The sequence below is a fragment of the Mesoplodon mirus genome, assembly GCF_964341445.2.
Source record: "Mesoplodon mirus genome assembly, chromosome: 2".
NCBI classification, from domain to species: domain Eukaryota; kingdom Metazoa; phylum Chordata; class Mammalia; order Artiodactyla; family Ziphiidae; genus Mesoplodon; species Mesoplodon mirus.
In genome coordinates this window covers 173,039,502-173,060,644 of record NC_138977.1, presented here as the reverse complement: position 1 = coordinate 173,060,644, position 21,143 = coordinate 173,039,502, and the positions used below count along the sequence as shown (strand labels likewise).

Here is a 21,143-nt window from a genome sequence, read left to right as displayed (position 1 = left end):
GGCTGCTGAGCCTGCGCGTCCGGAGCCTGTGCTCCGCAACGGGAGAGGCCACAACAGTGAGAGGCCCGCGTACCGCAAAAAAAAAAAGTAGATTAATAAAGTAAGTAAGTAAAGTAAGTAATTAATAAATAAAGTAAGATTAATGATACCTCAAAGTTATTATAAGGATTAATTAGCATTTGAATTATCTATACCTATATCTTATAATTTGTATCTAATATAAGTGCAGAACTTTGTATATGCCATCAAATGTATTTTAATTTTATTTTTAAAATAGACTCTGAGAGTAACTAGAAGTAAGTTCAGTTATCTGTAATAGAGCTTTATACAAGACCATATGAAAAGCAGACTGAAGCTTAGAACTCATTCAACCCTAGGAAGCCACCGAAAGACATTGATGTGGGAAAATGGCATAAAATCATGATTTAGAGAAGAGCAATCTAGAAATAGAGTGCAGGGTGAAATGCAGGATTTAGGGGTAGAAGTTCTAATATTGAGATCACCTATGCTTTGTTCTTCTCTTTGTAGCTTTTTAGAATGTTTCTTCTGTTTCGTTCAAGTTAACTTTGAAAAAGCTATAGCAGCTTAAGTAATGAGATCATTTCATCTATACAGTAAGGGAGGGGTCTCCAAATCACTTGCCAAAACAGAATAAAGTTACTCTTGCTTCTTAGTCAGCAAATTTGTGTTTTTCAGTGTGCCCTTTAATTCTGGAGGAAAGATAGATGGTCAAGTTTATGTTTTTAAACAAAAGATTGATTTGGTGTACAGCTTTACTCATAGCAAGAAATTAATTAAATCAATTACGGTTTCCTTTTTTGTAACTGGATTACAAACAATTTCATTTTAGTGCTTTCATTATCTCGAGAGTTTTGTATTTTTGGTTTTAAGGAATGCATAAGAATTGGGAAAATGAGGCATTTATGGAGAAAATTTCTTATATTTTTGGGTAGCTATGAATCAAATAATGAGAAAGGGAGTCTGAAGTTTTTTGACCATTTTCTTGACTTTCGTTTCAGATGGATATGTAGCTTTGGTCTAGGGATTTTTGACCCATCAGAAAATGTTCTTTAGGCAAAAGAGCTGTGTGGGATAGTGCTTATATTAAGGCAAGTTACTATATGCTTACTATTATTATTATTATTTGCCTCCTGCCTTAAAAACAAACATTTTTGGAAGTTTTAGAGCTTGGGTTGTCTCTTACATTTTTACCAATTCTCTGATACTTGTGAGAATTTACAAGTCATGGAACACAGTGGACATATATCCAGGTGAATCATTAAAACATAGAAATAGCACTACCACGTTTCCTACTTTGAGATTGATTGAGATGATTTTTGTAGCCCATGTAATAATAGATGGTGGCTCTTTTTTTCATTTTTTTTCATTTTTTTTTGCGGTACGTGGGCCTCTCACTGTTGTGGCCTCTCCCATTGCGGAGCACAGGCTCCGGACGCGCAGGCTCAGTGGCCGTGGCTCACGGGCCCAGCCGCTCCGCAGCATGTGGGATCTTCCCGGACCGGGGCACGAACCCGTGTCTCCTGCATCGGCAGGTGGTGTCTCAACCACTGCTCCACCAGGGAAGCCCTTTTCTTTTTTTTAAGAAAACAAGTCGGCAGTTTTATATATTTACTTTTCATTATGTTTAAATCCATGAAGGGTATAGTGTCACATGGATTCTCTGTCCAATGGCCTTAGCAAGGAGGTTGCTTTGGAATTTAGCATGAACCATGATGCCACTGTTTCCATAAGCATAAGTTATCTTTTCCCAGATTACTCTGGTTTTGTTAGGTTTTCCACCAGGAGTTACTGAGTTGTTCTTTGTTTTGCGCACGTAAGCACATCTCCTGCCTAGATAGAATTGTTTCATCTCGAGCATATACACCTTCAGTTTTCAGGAGAGCCGTTTGCTCCCTCTGGTTCCGTAGATCCCGCTTATAGCCAGCAAAAATGGCCTTGGACCACAGCCTTCCAGACATATTTTTCCTGTTAGAAGTCCTGTTCCCAGCAGGCCTCCACAGGGTCCAAGAAGGCTGAAATAGAAAGGGTGATGGTGGCTCTTTTAAATGCAACAATATGACATATATAGAACTATACCTGGCATATCCTTTAAGTACTGTTCTAAGAAAAATTGGCAATTGAGGTAGCTTCTTAACATTGAAGAATGCATTGCAGTGGGGTTGCTTGTGATAATTTGGGTTGACAGAGTTCTAGAGCTGTGGATCAGGAAACTTTGAATGGGTGTTCTGTGTGGGCTGCTCTCAAAGCCAGGCTGTATGCCGGTTGTGAAGGCTGATAACAATTTGTATTTCAGACATGGAGAATAGCATTTTCTCAGTCTAACAGATGGAAAAGAGCTGATTAGTTAAGGGACATGTAGTACTTTTTTTTTTTAACATCTTTATTGGAGTATAATTGCTTTACAATGGTGTGTTAGTTTCTGCTTTATAACAAAGTGAATCAGCTATACATATACATATATCCCCATATCTCTTCCCGCTTGCGTCTCCCTCCCTCCCACTCTTCCTGTCTCACCCCTCTAGGTGGTCACGAAGCACCGAGCTGATCTCCCTGTGCTATGTGGCTGTTTCCCACTAGCTATCTATTTTACATTTGGTAGTGTATATATGTCCATGCCACTCTCTCACTTTGTCCCAGCTTACCCTTCCCCCTCCCCATGTCCTCAAGTCCATTCTCTATGTCTGCGTCTTTATTCCCGTCTTGCCCCTAGGTTCTTCATGACCTTTTTTTTTTTTTTTTTTTTTTAGATTCCATATATATGTGTTAGCATACAGTATTTGTTTTTCTCTTTCTCACTTACTTCACTCTGTATGACAGACTGTAGGTCCATCCACCTCATGTAGTACATTTTTTAGGTTAGGAATCAGAGAAGCTCCCTAATTACTATTTCCCACCCCAAAGAGTAAGTGTACAAAAGAAATCAATCTAGAGTGGATCACTGTTCTAGCTATTTCCTCAGCTACCTCTTCAGCTGAACTTTCTGGGTTACCCTGGAACTTGGGATCTCGGACTGGCTTGGCCTCTTAGCCAAGGGGGCTGGAAACCTTGGCAGACACCCTGTTGCATTCTCACCCATACTTCTTATCATATCGAAACATCTTGGCTTTGGCGATTCAGTGTAAAAATTCAAAAATGGCTTTTTAAAAATACGTCAGAGGATTCAGTGGACTTGGGTGTGGTGGGTAAAATTGATTAATTCTATGTATTGATCTCTGCCTTTATTGATGGAGAAATGCAGGGAAGTGAAACCATCCTCCCAGAGATTCCCATTGTAACTCTAGGAGTAACTGACAGATAAAGATGGGACCCGATAATGGACTTCAGTGAAGTCTCTGTCCTTCACTTAGGAAATTAATTGACAGAGAAATTGTCAGGAGATCAAAAAAAGCAAAGATTTCCTTTTTTTTCTTTATAAATTTTGATCAGTTTAAAACCTGTTTTCCCCTAAGAAAATTATACCTTTAATATTTTTCTATCAGAAATAATAGGTGAGTGATATTTATAAGAACTTCCTTTTTACAATTAAAAATTATTGATGCTGTTAAGTAATAAACCATATAGAGAGATACGAAGCAAAAGTTAAATCTCCCCTTCATCACTTCAGACACACCCTTCTGAGATAGCATGTACTAACTGGTGTATATATTCTCAGATTTTTCTATCGTCCCCCCACCCCCCGAAATGTATAGGCTTTCACATAGGGCTTTAAAAATGTGCTCTACTCGACATTTTACTTAAAAAATTTTTTTACTAACGTATCCTTAATATCTTTTCAGGAGAATACATATTGATTTAGTTCATGTGAATAGCTATAGAACATTCCAAGTGTAGAACAGATCATAATTTAGTCAATTATTCCTCTGTTAATGTAGATACTATCTGATTCCTTTCCCCCTCCTTTAACAAATCATACACACTTAACTTACAGGAATACAAACATATCTGTGTAGCAAAAAGTAAGTAAAGAAAAATTGACAGAGTTAGAAACAACATGAGTGGGAGTAGGTGGATAATTCACCTACCACCCCATTCAGTAAACTACATTAGGACACAAGAGCGGTGTCTTCACTGTGAATGTTGTCATTCTCAGTTTCCTTATGCTTTTTTTGGTGTAAGCACCTCAGAGTTGGAATGGGATTTTAATGTTTTAAAGTATGTATAGGTTTTTATGGCCACCAGCCAAAGCCAATTACTTCATAGGTGTCCAGCCAAACAAATAGCAGTCTGTTCCAACACTGGAGGAAAAATTGGTTTGTGTTGGTACTTACTGAGAGGATGGCATGTCTGTCTCCAATGTGATTGCTTCCTCTGTGATTTCCAAGGAAAAAAAAAATTATAATACCTAATAATTAGAATAAAGTTACCTGGTAATTAGAATCTAATGGTCCCTGTTAGCTGCAATTATTTTGTTTATACTTAAGTCCTATATTTGTAGAATATATTTTTATTTCCAACTTACTACTATGGACTCTTTCAAAACATCTAAAAAAATATTACAGGTAATTGTATAAGGAATCTCCATGGACCCATCAATCAGTTTTAACACTTAGTACCTCATAGCCAGTCTTGTTTTAGTTACACCTCACATCTCTTGTCTTCCTGTGTACATTTTAAAGTAAATCCCAGAAGTCATATAATTTCACATAGGGTACCTTCATAAAAGTATAGTTGTTCATTTTAATTGCATCTAGGTTACTTTCTTAAAATGCTACAGTGATTTACATTCCATCAGCTGTACCCTTTTCGAAATCCACATTCAGTATTCACTCTGATAGGCCAAAAAAGAAAAGGGCATTGCTTTCATGGTTCTTTTGATTTGCAAGTATTCTTTTTGTTTTTTAAGTTCCTAGGCAATTCTTTTATGAAGATCAAAATTATTTTATCCAGCCTTTTTTCTATCAAAAAAATCCTAAGACAGTAAAAATGAATCCAGTGATTTTCTTACTGAAATCCATTATATCAGTATATTAATTTGTGAGGGATTGGTGTTTGTGTAATATTAAGTCTTCCCATCCAGGAATACGTTGCTGCAGGTGTCATGGTAGCAGCTGACCTCTCCCCCATCAATTCTCTTTCCTCTCCTCAATGGAGAATCTATCTACCCAATTGTCACTTTCTTCCACACTTGAAGGATGAAACTCAGACTCTGGAGGAGAGGCAGCCCTCCTTGCAGGTCTCAGGACTTCTTCCTTGAGAATTCTAGGTCCAAATATTATCATTCTTTTTTTTTAAATTATTTTTTTAAATTTATTTTTGGCTGCGTTGGGTCTTTGTCGTTGCATGCGGCCTTTCTCTAGTTGCAGCGAGCAGGGGCTACTCAGCGAGCAGGGACTACCCTTCATTGTGGTGCACAGGCTTCTCATTGCAGTGGCTTCTCTTTTACGGAGCCCAGGCTCTAGGCGTGCTGTGGCACGAGGGCTCAGTAGTTGTGGCTCACGGGCTCTAGAGTACAGGCTCAGTAGTTGTGGTGCCCAGGCTTAGTTGCTCTGTGGCATGTGGGATCTTCCTGGACCGGGGCTCGAACCCGTGTCCCCTCCACTGGCAGGCGGATTCTTAACCACTGTGCCACAAGGGAAGTCCCAAAATTTTATCATTCTTGTTACTACAATAGGCACAGAAAAGATCTTGTGATGGTTGGATCATGCTGCCATTTTCCCAGAGTCCTTGCTAGCGCCTCCTAAAGGTGGGGTCTGAACAGTCAGCCACCACAATTGAGCACCTACTATATACCCCAGTTTGTTACTAGCTGACAGAGGTACCCCAGTAAATAAGACACACAAGTCCTTCCTCTCCTGGAGCTTATAGTCAAGCATGGAAGAAATCACAAAAAAAGATTTGGTCAAACCATGATGGGTGTAACAAACTACTCATATTGTAGCATAAGGTGTTCTACAATTCGTACAAAACTCTGCAAGTGTTTAGGTATTAAAGCCATGATACAGGGGGAAACGAGAGAGGTTGAGTAATTTGCCCAAAGCCAACACGGAATTCTATCCCAAGTCTTTCGTCTTAAACCCTGGACTCATTTCACTCTGCCAACGTATTTTACTGGGTTACTGTCAGCTGTTGCTGGCCCTTCAGACCCTCCTTTTCCATGTTTTTTTTAAATTTTTGCTTTCTTATGTGATACTGAGTGAACACATGAAGAATAATTCTAGTTGCAATGAGAGTATGACTGAAGATCTAGTTCAGGAAGTCAACTTTGAGGTTCACATGATATTTGATAGAAAAGTCCTTATCCAGCAGTGATTTTAAATAATTTTGTTTACTGCTTTATATAAGGTTAAGAACAATTTTCTTCTTCAACTTTGGAGAAAATATTTACTAGATGTTTCTCTTCATAAGATTTAAAACAACTTTCATAAATTCTTTATAACAGTAGTTAATGATAGGACATTTTAGGAAATATAAAATAGATGAAATGATATATAATTGTTAGCATTTCTTAAAGTGTAATTATTTCCTTTTTTCCAGGAACCTTTCAGGGAATTTGTTTTCATCATTATCTCAAGGAACTTTTGATTATCTTGGCTCATTACGATCTTTGTAAGTAAGAATTTTCCTCCTGTTTTAGTTTTAGTAAATACATTTTAGTGTTTTAAAATTAAAAAGTTATTATATGGCTTAAGAGACTTCATAGGAAAAGCTTGTGATCTTACAATAATTAGAATCTCACTTGAGAACTTGCATTCACATTGAAAAACATACCATAAACCTTAATAATGTGTTTCAGGCTGGGACAACCATTTTCTCCTTAGAATACTACTCTGTCTCTCTAATTTATATTTAAAGTAAATAAATTGGTAATTTTTTGTCTTTGTGTTTCCAAATCAGAAAATATTTTGTTCAGCTGATTAAATTCCCAAAGCATAAAATATGCCTCCCTCCCTATGAAGAATTTATAGGGCTTCCCTGGTGGTGCAGTGGTTGAGAGTCCGCCTGCCGATGCAGGGGACATGGTTCGTGCCCTGGTCCAGGAGGATCCCACATGCTGCGGAGTGGCTGGGCCCGTGAGCCATGGCCGCTGAGCCTGCACGTCCGGAGCCTGTGCTCCGCAACGGGAGAGGCCATAGCAGTGAGAGGCCCGCGTACTGCAAAAAAAAAAAAAAAGAATTTATAGTTAAGACTATGTTATGCTTTAGCGATTTAATTTTATCCTGTAACTCCATCCCCAAACTGAATTCACAACTTATTACTGACATTTCTAGGCATGCTTACATAGAATGCCTGCTTTATGAAGTCAGTGTAAGGTCATATTTACATAATTCTCTGTAGCTTTAGAACTGGCTGATTTTTTACCCCCAAAACACAGTTTTATTAAGTGCGAGATTATATAGGAGTTACTTTTGAAGCTAACTGTATCTTCAGATAAACCTTAATGTATTTCAAAGTATAAGTTATAATGATTTCTGTTGGAATTACAGTTAAATATAATGTTTTTCAAATTTTTATGGTATATAACATATGGGCTTGAGTCTCTTTTTGCAGTGAAAAATGTTTTCTTTGCCAGATGTCTCTGTTTGATATATGCTGACTTCTTCCCTTTTTTCTCTTTTCCTCCCCTTCTTTTTTCCCTTCCCTCCTCCTCATCTTTCATTTCCTAAATTTATCATTTCATTCTCATTTAGCAGTTTTCATTGGGATGTAGCTGATAGGTTAGGCGCTCATGGTGCTGCTCACCATGGCAGACATATGTATGTACTTCTAGAATCACACTGCATCAAACTCTATCTGGTCTTTTTGGTACTGCTACGGTTCTTATCCAGAAAACTGCTTTTTAGTGAAAACATCTCCTTTTAGTGGGCTCATGTCAGCCATTTCTGTGAAGTTTAGGAAATAAAAGCTGTAAAAATAATCTGACTTTTGAGACCCTGGATAGCAGCAGTGTAGGAAGTATTTTCATCCAAAAATTGGGCAAAATTGCCAGTGTTTATAACTGATAGTGCTGGAAACTGACCAGAAGGTGGTGCTTAGGAATTAGAAGTCAGCCAGTCATCCTAGTCAGATAAACAGAATATAACCATGTGAAACAGTCATATATTGCTTTATGTTGCCAGAATTAACAGACTTTGCAGGTATTTAAGCCAAGAACATGGCAGTGATGCTGGAAAAATTGGAGAAGGCTTCAAGATCCAGTATTTGTGCCACAGACTTGATGAAAGGGTAACAGTTTGATAGACACAAAGGATGGGGATGTGGTATTCCAGTACCCTGGGCTTCAGGAGTTTGTTACATAGATGAGGAATAGATTTTGTTCACATACCAACTTTGATTGAAAGTGGCGTCACTCCCCGAATCAGTAGGGAAGGGAGCTGGGGTCAGGCATTTGGCGTCATCTCAAGGGAAAGGAGACCATAACCAGTTGATGGTACAGTATGTGCTATAGTGTGGTAAGGGTGAGCAGGAATGTGCTTGCCACCCAAAGGGTAAAGAAAGCCAACATAAAGCAAAAATGCTATTTAATTCATTCACCATAACCTCTAAATTGCATTTTGTATGCTACAGAGAATTTCAGACTGAGTATCTGCTGTGTGATTGTAACATACTGTGGATGCATCGCTGGGTAAAGGAGAGAAACATCACGGTACGGGACACACGGTGTGTTTATCCTAAGTCTCTTCAGGCCCAGCCAGTCACAGGTGTGAAGCAGGAGTTGTTGACGTGCGGTAAGGAAGACAAACTGAGAAAGGGTTAACTGTATTTTACTTGCTATCTTGTTTTTCCTGACAAACTGCAGGGTTCTGTTTACACATTGGGACTGATTACAGCTGTCAGTCTTCATGGATTTGATAATATTTAATCTTTGCTGACAATTAAGTCAGCTGGATTAAAAAACATTTTTTTGATTGGTGTTTAAAGTTCTTAGGTTCTGAACAGCTTTCTTTATGAAATCCAGTTTCAATAAATAGTATAGATCTTCAGATTTTCTAACAGCAAATCAGGAATTTGTTGATAGTAATAAAATCTCAGGATACAATCACACTTTTTGTTGGTGGGGTGTGAATTGATACAGCCTTTTTGAAGGATAGTTTGGCAATATGTATTGGTGTTCTTAAAGAGTTGATACAACTTCATATAGTAATTCTGCATGTAGGGGTTAATTCTTAAGAAATCATCAGCTATGTATGTAAATCTTCAGACTTTGTGAACATATCCTAAATTCTCAAAAATAGGGCATTGGTTTAATTATGGCACATCAATTCAGTGAAATAGTATGCAGCTATTGAAAATCATGAATTTTAAGAATATCTGAAGGCTTGAGGGAAATAACACATTTACCATGTGCTAAATGAAAAACAGAAAACAAAAACATAAACCAAAAACAGTCCTTAAAATGATAGAGGTAGGTACTAGTTTAGTCTTTGTGTTTGAAAATAGACAACTGTATCAATTTTTTCCATTTATTTTTATTATCATTATTGTTGTTTCACATATAAAATATGCTCATTGGATTAAAGATTTATGAAAAGAAATAATGTATACATATATCAAATTACCTTGGTGTACACATTAAATAACTTATAATTTTGTCAGTTATACCTACATAAAGATGGGGCGAAAATGAAAAAACTAAAAGAAGAAAAAAAACAAAACCCATACTTAAATTCTTATCACTCATAGGTAGCTAATGTCAAGGATACCTTGGTGTGTATCATCTTCTACACCTTTTTATTATGTTTTGTCCAAAATATCATACACTAATGTTATTTTGTAACCTTTTGTAACTGGAAATGGTGTAAACTTGTTTCCTCATCATATAAAAGATGCATACCAATCCAATATATAGATGTGGCCATAACTTATTTTTTCATTACAGAGATGTAGCCATAGCAATTTCCTTATTACTGCAGATTTAGGTTAATAATTTCTCACTCTATAAACATTAAAAGGATTAATTTCCTTGTGTACATCTTTACACATTAGCTATTTAGATTAGAATACTACTAAAAGTAGAATTAATGTGTTAGACAAAGGGACTAAATATTTTAAAGGCTTTTAATGAGCCAAGAGATTTGTGTACATTTTTGCATATGTAGTTAAAATTTCTCTCTTTTATTTTTCTTACTGGAAGGAAATATATCAGCTTTGTAAAAGTTGATATGAAATGGTTTCATTTTAATTTTACTTAACGGTGCTTTCATCTTGGACCCTCTTAATTCAGTAATAGCTTTGTTGATACTAACATTAGAATGCTGATTACTGAGGAATTTGTTTTTCCATTTTTAAAATTTCAATTAGAATTTCTATAATTTTAAACTTTGGAGTTTGAATATAGTATTATATTTGTTAACTGAGTATTTTACTGTCTCTAGATCCTCCCCTTGAATTACCATCTTTCTATATGACTCCATCTCATCGTCAAGTTGTGTTTGAAGGAGACAGCCTTCCTTTCCAATGCATGGCTTCATATATTGATCAAGACATGCAAGTGTTATGGTATCAGGATGGGCGAATAGTCGAAACTGATGAATCCCAAGGTATCTTTGTTGAAAAGAACATGATTCACAACTGCTCATTGATTGCAAGGTAAACTTTTTTTAGATGAGGAATTGTCTCTGTGGATTTTATTTATCATTTCAGAATTGTACTGTTTAGTTAGAATTTGAATATTTTACCTTCTTGCATTTAAAAAAGCGAACTTCTGACATTTCTTTTCCTGATTGTTACTTATCTTCTAAAATTAAATAGCTATCTTTTCCATCCAGTTTTGGAGGAAAAAAGCATAGGATAAAAGGGAAACACTGTTTAAAAGTGGGAGACTTTTTGTTTAAAGTCTCAAGAGGAAAAAATCTAAACCTTTAGTGCCAAACTTAATTTCTAACAATTTTCTGCTACTAATAAGCTTAGAATTTCACTTTTGGGAACCACCTAATTTTCACTGTCTTAAGATTAATGTGACATTTTAAGATACTTCCTTTTTTCACCCCACTAGTATAAAAGAATATAACACCTGTCAACCCCACGATTGGTGCAAGCACAGCAATAGTTAATTCAAATGAACTTAAAAGTACAAAAAACAGGATAAAAATAAATATGATGTTATCACTTATCATATTTTATTTTGGTAAAATCTTAATCTGTAGGTATTGAATTTTCTCTTTCCTTCTCTCTGCCTCCCTTTCTGTCTCTGTGTATCTCTCCAAGCCTTTTTCTGTCTCTCTCTGTCTTTCCTTCCTACCAATTTCATAAAGATAAACCTCGGCTTGAATATTGAAGAGTAGATCTGTAGTTTCTCAACTGTCTCCTGGGGCACTTTAGGGTAGTATTACAAAAGCATCATGAAAAAATTACCAAGAAACTAAAAGCTGTCTGAGTTGAGACTCAGGTTTGGGAATTTTGAGGTTCGAATATTCTATTTTATAATATCTCTTTCTCTTCTGAGATTTTCTATCTGTCTGTTAGAAGCATATTTTCACTTGTGTCTTTTAACTTTTATAGTAGATACCCTTAAATCCTTGCTTTCATATTCCAGTATCTGGGTCATCTTGGGATCATCACCTTGACTATTTTTCTTATGAATATGGTTTATATTTCCCTATTTAAAAAATATTGTTTATATGTCTGGTAACGTTGGATTGTATCCTGGACATTGTGAATGATTTGCTATAGAAAAGTTGACAGAGTACAGCTTATGGGACAAATCTGGCCTATGAATGTTTTTTTATAGTTTTAAATGGTTACATTTCAAATGGTTTAAAAGTACCTACATAATATTCTCAGTGTTGCGTCTTGGTCAGCAAAGCCTAAAGTATTTACTATCTGGCCTTCAAAGAAAAAGTTTGCTGACCCCTGACTCTGGATTCCTTTGTATTCTTCTCAAGACAGCTAGTTTTGTTTCATTGAACAGTTACCTTGGTTAAATTCAAACTCCTAGATCTGGCTTTTCTGTATTAGGCAGCCACTGAAATCTGCTTGGTGTTTGCCCTGTCTGCACGTAGGTCAGGGTCAGTTAAAGAGCTGGGTGGATTTTATATGCAGAAGTTTGGGCTTCCAGCCAGGCTCCTTTCTACCTCTGTCCTCTGATTTTTCAACCAGTAAGATTTTGAGTTTCTATTTGAATAATGCCTGCCCTTGGGCAAAAGCCATTAAAAAATTTCCTGGTTACTCCCCACTACCAATCCCTTCTTCCTACTGTCAGGTCCTCTTTGGTTTCTGCTTGCTTTGGATCACTCTCCATGTGTTCAGATAGTTATCATATTGTAGTTTTGTTCACAGCTTATAACTAACTGTTAATTGCAGGGAGGGTGGTTTGATAGGAGCCACTCTGCTATTACCAGAAGCAGAGTTCTTTTATTAGAGGATAAGATTGTTAGGAAAGTTTTTTATATGTTCTTTGCACTTAATATTAAGTTCTAGTGAGAAGATTCCAATTGTTACATTATTCTTACTGTGTGATAATTTCACAAGTGTATACATATGTCAAAACTTACCAAATTGTATATATACATGTATTTTTTTGGCTGTTGTTGGGTCTTGGTTGCTGAGTGCGGGCTTTCTCTAGCTGCGGCGAGCAGGGGCTACTCTTTGTTGTGGTGCATGGGCTTCTCGTTGCAGTGGCTTCCCTTGTTGCTGAGCACAGGCTCTAGGCGCTCGGCTTCAGTAGTTGCAGCACGCGGACCAGCAGGCTCAGTAGTTTTGGCGCACGGGCTTAGTTGCTCCGTGGGATGTGGGATCTTCCCAGACCAGGGATAGAACCCGTGTCCCCTGCATTGGCAGGCAGATTCTTAACCACTGCACCACCAGGGAAGTCCCCAAATTGTATATTTTAAGCAGTTTATTTTATGAGTAGACAATAATTGACATATAATACAACAATAAAGCTTTAAAAATGTAATAGAACCCTTTTCTGAATAAAAGAGCCTTTTTTAAAATTTTATTGAAAAGTATAGTTGATTTACAGTGTTGTGTTAATTTCTGCTCTACAGCAAAGTGACTGAATTATATGTATATTATTCTTTGTCATATTCTTTTCCATTATTGTTTATTACAGGATATTGAATACAGTTCCAAGAGCTTTAATTTAACTCTTAAATTTTGTAGCTATAAAGTAACTAGATTTACTTTATAAATTTATTTCTGTAAGTCATGTTTAAATTAATCTAAATTCCTTTAGCATTACAAAAAAAATTAATTCTAAGGATAGGAACTTCACCTAACATTTTTTTTTGTTGGTAGGGACACTTACCAAAGTGAAAATCTTTCATATGAAGACTGAAAAGTCCTTTACACAGAGTTAACCCCAGAATAATAAAGAAGTTGTAGGAAAAGGAAATATGTGCTTATTGGACTGGTTAACCTCATACACCTCTTGATTCTTCATTGGTCTCCTCATGTCGTTGATCCTTCATTAGTAAGAATCAGAGTTTGTATTTTTCCTAGACACTGAAATTGAAGCTACCTCCTTCTCCTTAAATCTCCTAATATGTCGTGTTGAGGATTCCTGAAAAATTTATTCCGATAATTGATTTTAGACATTGAAGGTATTGCTGAAAGTTAGGTTAGGACCATTTTCCCCAGAGGGTATGCTGATGTGTCCTGGGGTGCCACAGTGTGTTAACGGAGGTGCTGTGTGGTATTTTAAGTGTTTGAGCATAGTGATACTGGACATTTGTGAGACATGACACAGCTACCAGCTCCAGGCAGTTAGGGTGTTGAATTTACATGATGCTGCATCCCTTTTGCTGGTGCCATACTTTAGATAATGGGATTTTGAGTTACTATGGTGCAAAGCAAGTAGTGTGTGAAAATCATTTTGGAACAAGGAATATAGTTGTCACTGTTTGATCTGTATCTAATGTTTGATTAATTTTGGAGTGCCCAATAGGCATGCACAACCCCTTAGGAAGTAGTTGTGGTTATGAATGAAATACTTATTTTAATTGATGTGTGTTTTTTTTTTTCAAATGGCTACTAAGTTATTAGGACATATATACACAGTTTTAGGATTGCATTTAGTCATTGGAACCACCCTAGGTGTTTTTTTTTGTTTTCTTTCTATTTTATTCTGTTATAGTCAATTGCATTTTTTAACATCTTTACTGGAGTATAATTGCTTTACAATGTTGTGTTAGTTCCTGCTGTGTAACAAGGTGAATCAGCTATACGTATACATATAACCCCATACCCCCTTCCTCTTGCACCTCCCACCTACCCTCCCTATCCCACCCCTCTAGGTGGTCACAAAGCACCGAGCTGATCTCCCTATGCTATGCAGCTGCTTCCCACTAGCTATCTATTTTACGTTTGGTAGTGTATATATGTCCATGCCACTCTCTCACTTCGTCCCAGCTTACCCTCCCCTGCACCGTGTCCTCCAGTCCATTTTCTACATCTGCATCTTTATTCCTCTCCTGCCCCTAGGTTCATCAGAACCATTTTTTTTTTTAGATTCCATATATATGTGTTAGCATACGGTATTTATTTTTCTCTTTCTGGCTTACTGCACTCTGTATGACAGACTCTCTAGGTCCATCCACCTCACTACAAATAACTCAATTTCATTTCTTTTTATGGCTGAGAAATATTCTGTTGTATATATGTGCCACATCTTCTTTATCCATTCATCTGTTGATGGACACTTAGGTTGCTTCCATGTCCTGGCTATTGTAAATAGTGCTGCAGTGAACATTGTGGTACATGACTCTTTTTGAATTATGGTTTTCTCAGGGTATATGCACAGTAGTGGAATTGCTGGGTCATATGGTAGTTCTACTTTTAGTTTTTTAAGGAACCTCCATACTGTTCTCCATAGTGGCTGTATCAATTTACATTCCCACCAACAGTGAAAGAGGGTTCCCTTTTCTCCACACCCTCTCCAGCATTTATTGTTTGTAGACTTTTTGAAGATGGCCATTCTGACCGGTGTGAGGTGATACCTCATTGTAGTTCTGATTTACATTTCTCTAATGATTAGTGATATTGAGCATCCTTTCATGTGTTTGTTGGCAATCTGTATATCTTCTTTGGAGAAATGTCTATTTAGGTCCTCTGCTCATTCTTGGATTGGGTTTTTTGTTTTTTTGATATTGAGCTGCATGAGCTGCTTGTAAATTTTGGAGATTAATCCTTTGTCAGTTGCTTCCTTTGCAAATATTTTCTCCTGTTCTGAGGGTTGTCTTTTCGTCTTGTTTATGGTTTCCTTTGCTGTGCAAAAGCTTTTAAGTTTCATTAGGTCCCATTTGTTTATTTTTGTTTTTATTTCCATTTCTCTAGGAGGTGGGTCAGAAAGGATCTTGCTGTGATTTATGTCATAGGGTGTTCTGCCTATGTTTTCCTCTTAAGAGTTTGATAGTGTCTGGCCTTACATTTAGGTCTTTAATCCATTTTGAGTTTATTTTTGTGTATGGTGTTAGGGAGTGTTCTAATTTCATTCTTTTACCTGTAGCTGTCCAGTTTTCCGAGCATCACTTACTGAAGAGGCTGTCTTTTCTCCATTGTATATTCTTCACTTCTTTATCAAAGATAAGGTGACCATATGTGCATGGGTTTATCTCTGGGCTTCCTATCCTGTTGCATTGATGTACATTTCTGTTTTTGTGCCAGTACCATACTGTCTTGATTACTGTAGCTTTGTAGTATAGTCTGAAGTCAGGGAGCCTCATTCCTCCAGCTTCATTTTTCTTTCTCAAGATTACTTTGGCTATTTGGGGTCTTTTGTGTTTCCATACAAACTGTAAAAATTTTTGTTCTAGTTCTGTGAAAAATACCATTGGTAGTTTGATAGGGATTGCATTGAATCTGTAGATTGTTTTCACCCTAGGTGTTTCTTTTAGGCTAGGGGCATTGTAGAAATTATCTAGTCAGTGAAGGAACCATGAACCAAGAAAATCTGGGGATCTCTGGATTAGAGAATGCTTTTTATTGCCAAAATTTTTTATACACTTCTTCCTAGTTCAATAGAGTTATGCAAAGTATAATGTTTGACAGACTTTCTGGTTATTTAAATTTAATGTCAAACTCTTCTGTGTCATTTTACCTTGAATATATTTCAATGTTTTAGTTTGTTTACTAACTTACTAAAGATGATAAATATTTTCTTTGATTCAGAATCACAGTGCCTCAAAGTCTTTATAAGAACATTTGTTGTTGTGTAGCCATTAATGATTTTAGGAAGCTAGAAAAATGTGTTTTAATTTCAAGGCATTATTTTGTTAAGTTAATTAAAATTATACATGCTTTATGTCTAATGATTTATTTGTATCTACATAAAAGCAAAGTATAGTAGATCATGTGGGGGGAATAACGTTTAATTGAACGTTCTGACATTTGCTCTTTAATTAATAGGTTTTATATTAGAGAATTATGATTTCATCTTGAAAGTTGAATTTTCTGACAGCTACTTAGAAATATAGCTGTTAAAAGTTGAAGTGTACTTTTAAATGGAAAGCTACTTTTGTTAAAGCATTAATTGGTGATTTATTAAATCTTTTGAGAGACTTAAGTTTTAACCCCTTTTCCACAAAATATTTCATCTTAAATATTAATTACACACTTCATAATATTAGTCTTCTTCATGCTTGAGTATGGATCTGAAAAGGTAGATGTAACTTGGAAACTCTCTATTGGTTTTTTTTTAAATTATCATTTTGTTTTTGATTTTTTTTCTTTTTTTATTGAAGTATAGTTGATTTATAATGTGTTAGTTTCAGTTGTACAGCAAAGTGATTCAGTTATGCATGTATGCATGTATCTATTTCAGATTCTTCTCCCTTATAGGTTATTCCAAAATATTGAGTGATGTTCCCTGCTGGTTACCATTTTATATACAGGAGTGTGTGTATACTGATCCCAAACACTCCTCCCCCCTTTCCCCTTTGACAACCATAAGTTTGTTTTCTATGTCTGTGGGTCTATTTCTGTTTTTATTGCTTGTATGTGTAATCTAAAAAAAAAAAAAGGTTACAAATGAACTTTCATACAAAACAGAAATTGAGTCTCCTTTAGTTTTGCTGAAGGAAGTGCCATGATGTTTCTGCCTTGGCCCTTGGTTTCTGCTCCCTGTGGTGGCCTGCCCTCCCTTTTCTTGGAGGGAGAAGTCTCAGTGCCACTCCATTCATTCTTCTGCTATAGCTTTTACCGTAGTATTTTAGGTCTTCCTTTACCTGCCTGTCTTGACCTGCTGCTGAAGTATGTAAATGGAGGGGTTATTTTTTATTATTATTATTATTTTTAATCTAGCAAGCAAGCACTTGGCCTACAGCATACATTCATGTTTGCTCAAAGAATGATTGAAGCACATGTTGTCTTCCTTCTTACCTAACCATATTTTCTCTCTCTTTAAACTCTTTCTTCATGCAGTGCCCTAACCATTTCTAATATCCAGGCTGGATCGACTGGAAATTGGGGCTGCCATGTCCAGTCCAAACGTGGGAACAATACGAGAACCGTCGATATTGTGGTCTTAGAAAGCTCTGCACAGTACTGTCCTCCCGAGAGGGTGGTAAACAATAAAGGCGATTTCAGGTCAGTGACATGGAGAGTGCTGGAGAGGGCTGACTGGCCCCTCATCTTTTTATTCTCAAAGGCATAGACATATGTGATCAGTCTCCTATCCTCAGAAAGAAAATTTGAGAAATGTATGTGTATTCACATATATATCCTTATATATCTAAGGACTACCCATAAGTGATTTCAGAATCATTTATGGAGATTAAAAGTAAAAACAGGTGCCTGAACTTTATCTCAGATCTATTGATTTATGAGTCTCTGAAGGTTGAGCCAGAAGTGTTCATTTTATCAGGTGGTTTTGTTGTAAAAGTTAAGAACCACTACTTTAGGAAACAGTTTGGAAATTCTACTAAAATAGTGTGCTAATAGCATTTCCTGGTTTTTTTAAGGGCTTTTTTGGATGACCTTTGGAAGGTTTTGTGGTGCTAATTGACTTTTAAACATAGGCAGTTAAGTAGGCATCGTAATTAGCAGAAATACGTAACCATTATTCCTCCCCTTTGGTTCTTCTGGCAATTAAGCAAGAGGGACTTTGAGAAAGGAAGGCTGTTGGGTGGTCTGAAAGCTGGGGAGCCACTAGTGTTGGACTCTGTTAAGATGATCAGAATGGGTTAAATACTGTGATTTGTTTGCTGGTTTTTTAGTAGAAAGTTTAGAATTTGTGAGAGCTAACAACTTTTACCTTAGACTCTCCTTACTTTCAAAGTTGCTTTAAAACATTATCTTTAAATATGTCATTTACCTAAAGTTCTTTATGTTTAGAATTTTAGTAGTGAGTTATATAGTTAATATAAATGAAGGGAAATATGTAGCTCTGTAAAGCAGCATAAAGATTGTTGAATACCCAGTTTATAGCTGTCTTATGATTGGTGATATTGCTGCCTTGTGGCTGTAAGTCTGGTTTTTAAGGATAAGAAAAAAACCCTTTGGTGTTAATCTTTCAAGTCAAAGGTTAAGAAGCAATAACATCTTTACCTCAGCTACTTCTTCATTGATTTTTTTAAAATTGTCTTTCGTCCTCCTCCCCCTCCCCCTTTTAAAATTCTCCTTGACATGAATGTGTGGAAATCATAATTTATTATTGCCAATGGGTAAGTTTTTTATGTGGATTAACTGTTAATCTATAATATTTAAATATTTAAAGTATACTTTAAAGTGCAATATATAACATTTGTTAATTTTGTTAAATTCAACATCTTCATTAAATAGTCATAGTATGTTTTCTGCTTGTGGTGGATTTTCTGTTTTTACTCATAGTTTTGGAGTCTTTTCCATTTTTAAAAATAGAAGTAGAGTCTAATCATTTAACTGATTAATGAATTATTTATCTTTTGACATTCTGTAAGATATTATACAGTTACAACTTCCACTGCATTAATAAGATTTAGTTTAGTCTTGCTTGATCTTTTATATAGTTTTTCATAATGCATTCTATTTTGGTGTGGCTGATATTATAATTTAGCAGTTCATATGTTATGAGTCAGCTATAACTTTTATTAAATACGTTATTTTCATTCCCAGTTTTGGAGAAATAGAGCTCAAATAACAAAGATTTCTCTCAATCCAGTTAGTGCTGATCCATACCAGCAGGTCAGTGTAGTCACTTCACTTGCACAGTGACTGTACAATTTATCTGGGCTTCACCCAGATAAATTCGGTTGTATGTATTGGACGTCTTCAAGACCCACCCCCCGCCATCCCAGCCAAGTGCAGAAGTTTGCTAAAAGGACTTATGGGATTCAGCGTATAGCTGTAGTGACATCTAAGATATAGTGATACAGTAATATACATAGCTGGATAATAAGGGAAAAAGACACAGGTGGGTTCTGGAGAGATCCACGTGTAAGGTTCTTGATTATCTCTGCCTCCCAGGAAGGTCACACAGAGCTCACTACTCCTCAAGCCTTGAAAAGACGGCAGCCTCTGTATAGTGTTTCTGCCCAGGGAAGCCCACTGGAGACACAGCACCCAAAGTTCTTGTTGGGAGCTGGTCATATAGGCATCCTCTGCCTACCTGATACCAAAAGTTCAGACCCCCAGGAAGAAAGCAGGTGCTCAGCATACACCATATTGCTTGTCCAGACAGTCTAGGTACAGTGAATCACCCTTACCAGTTAACTGTTTATGGGAACACTCCAAGCCCCAAGTTCCTAGGTGCCACCGAAGGGCCAGCATTGCAAGCAGGCCTTTCTAAGGAGAGCAGTCTTGGGCCTGCTATGGTAGCTCTTTTCTACACATATACTAAGTCTCCTTCTGTGAAAGGGCAAATTCTATTTATATTGGATAAGATTCTGACCTTATGTAACTAATGGTTATATAAGCCAACAATATAGTAACAGTAATTAAAAAGAAACCCAGGACCATTTGGTGTACCATTTTTCTTTTCTACTGGGTAAGATACAATTTCCCTGTCTGTTTATACGTAGAATATTTTAGGAAAATATTCTGTTAGGGTAATAAAATACACTTGGCTGATAGCTTAAAACGGTTTAGTCCATTTTAACTTAAAAAAAATTTTTTTTGGTCCTTATTATTAAAGGAATTTTGTTTCTTCTTGATTTTTCTCTGATTCTGTGTGACATGTTCTAGACCTTGATTTTCCTTTGCTGTTACTAGTGTCAGTGTAGGTTCCCTTAGGCCATTTTGTCTTCGTCTCTCTAGGTGGCCCAGAACGCTGGCAGGCATTACCGCACATCTGCAGTGTACTCGGAATACCCACAGCGGTGGTATCTATCCCGGAAACGCCCAGGATGAGAGAAAGGCCTGGCGCAGATGTGATCGAGGTGGCTTTTGGGCGGATGATGATTATTCTCGCTGCCAGTATGCAAATGATGTCACTAGAGTTCTTTATATGTTCAATCAGGTAACTGGAAAGTCTTCAGATCGGCCGAGGGTGCTAATAAAACGTGGTACTCACACCAAATACATAAGATTTTTTTTTAATACTAGTAAAGCATAGGATTTGGTGTTTATACTTCAGTGGACTGTGTCTTTGGGATCAGACCTGTCCTTCTCAACCAGAGAAGGGCATCTCTGGCATCACTCTTCCTTTCCAGTTACGACCTGACTCTGTGCCTTTGCCTGAATACCTTCATCATCTGTATCTCCAGGCAAAATCCCAACCATCCTTCAGGTGCACCTGGGAAGCTACCCTTTAGTTCCTTTTATAAATCCTTTGTCACAAGTGATCCCTTGTTGCACTTGTACTATTCGTATGCTTTTTCTTATCTCTGCTTCTGTGTGTCTTTTTTTAAACCATAGCAGATTATAAGCGGCTGGCAGGTGCTTTCTGTGTGTTACACATTTTCTTAACGTTCCTCTGCACCTGATATACCCGTTTTGTAATGGCTGGTGCTGAGTCGTGTTTAAGTCAATAAATAAACAAATGGGCAACGTTACTGGCAGTGCGTGGCAGTACAGATAAGAGGCAAATAAGTGATTCATGCTCCCATGTGGCAGGAGTTCCAGACCAGATATTGATGCTTCCCGGCTGGAATACTCGGGAAAGGTGTTACTAGGCAATTGGAATTGAGTATATATAGAATTTGGCTAGGTAGACATGAAGAGATTGTGCAGCCCATTTATGTACTGTTATATTCCATTCCAAGTTAAAAATAATTCCTTCAGGTAAGTTTCCAATAATATTTCAGTCTTCTCAGTTTTGGGAAAGCACT

The 21,143-nt window shown here is 36.8% G+C and overlaps 1 protein-coding gene and 1 pseudogene across 5 annotated transcripts in view; one reads left to right on the top strand and one right to left on the bottom strand.

Annotated features, from left to right (window-relative positions):
* Positions 1 to 21,143, top strand: part of ADGRA3 (adhesion G protein-coupled receptor A3) — a 120,168-nt gene that overhangs the window by 50,936 nt on the left and 48,089 nt on the right. For all 4 annotated transcript variants that reach the window (XM_082611088.1, XM_082611089.1, XM_082611087.1 and 1 more), the window contains 5 exons: positions 6,496 to 6,567; positions 8,527 to 8,687; positions 10,335 to 10,548; positions 17,320 to 17,484; positions 20,131 to 20,332. In XM_082611088.1, the coding sequence (XP_082467214.1) occupies positions 6,496 to 6,567; positions 8,527 to 8,687; positions 10,335 to 10,548; positions 17,320 to 17,484; positions 20,131 to 20,332 (814 nt within the window). The remainder of the gene's footprint in view (positions 1 to 6,495; positions 6,568 to 8,526; positions 8,688 to 10,334; positions 10,549 to 17,319; positions 17,485 to 20,130; positions 20,333 to 21,143) is intronic.
* On the bottom strand, positions 1,239 to 2,007 carry LOC309798888 (large ribosomal subunit protein eL33-like; annotated as a pseudogene). The gene has a single exon. The product of its transcript is annotated as a large ribosomal subunit protein eL33-like (transcript).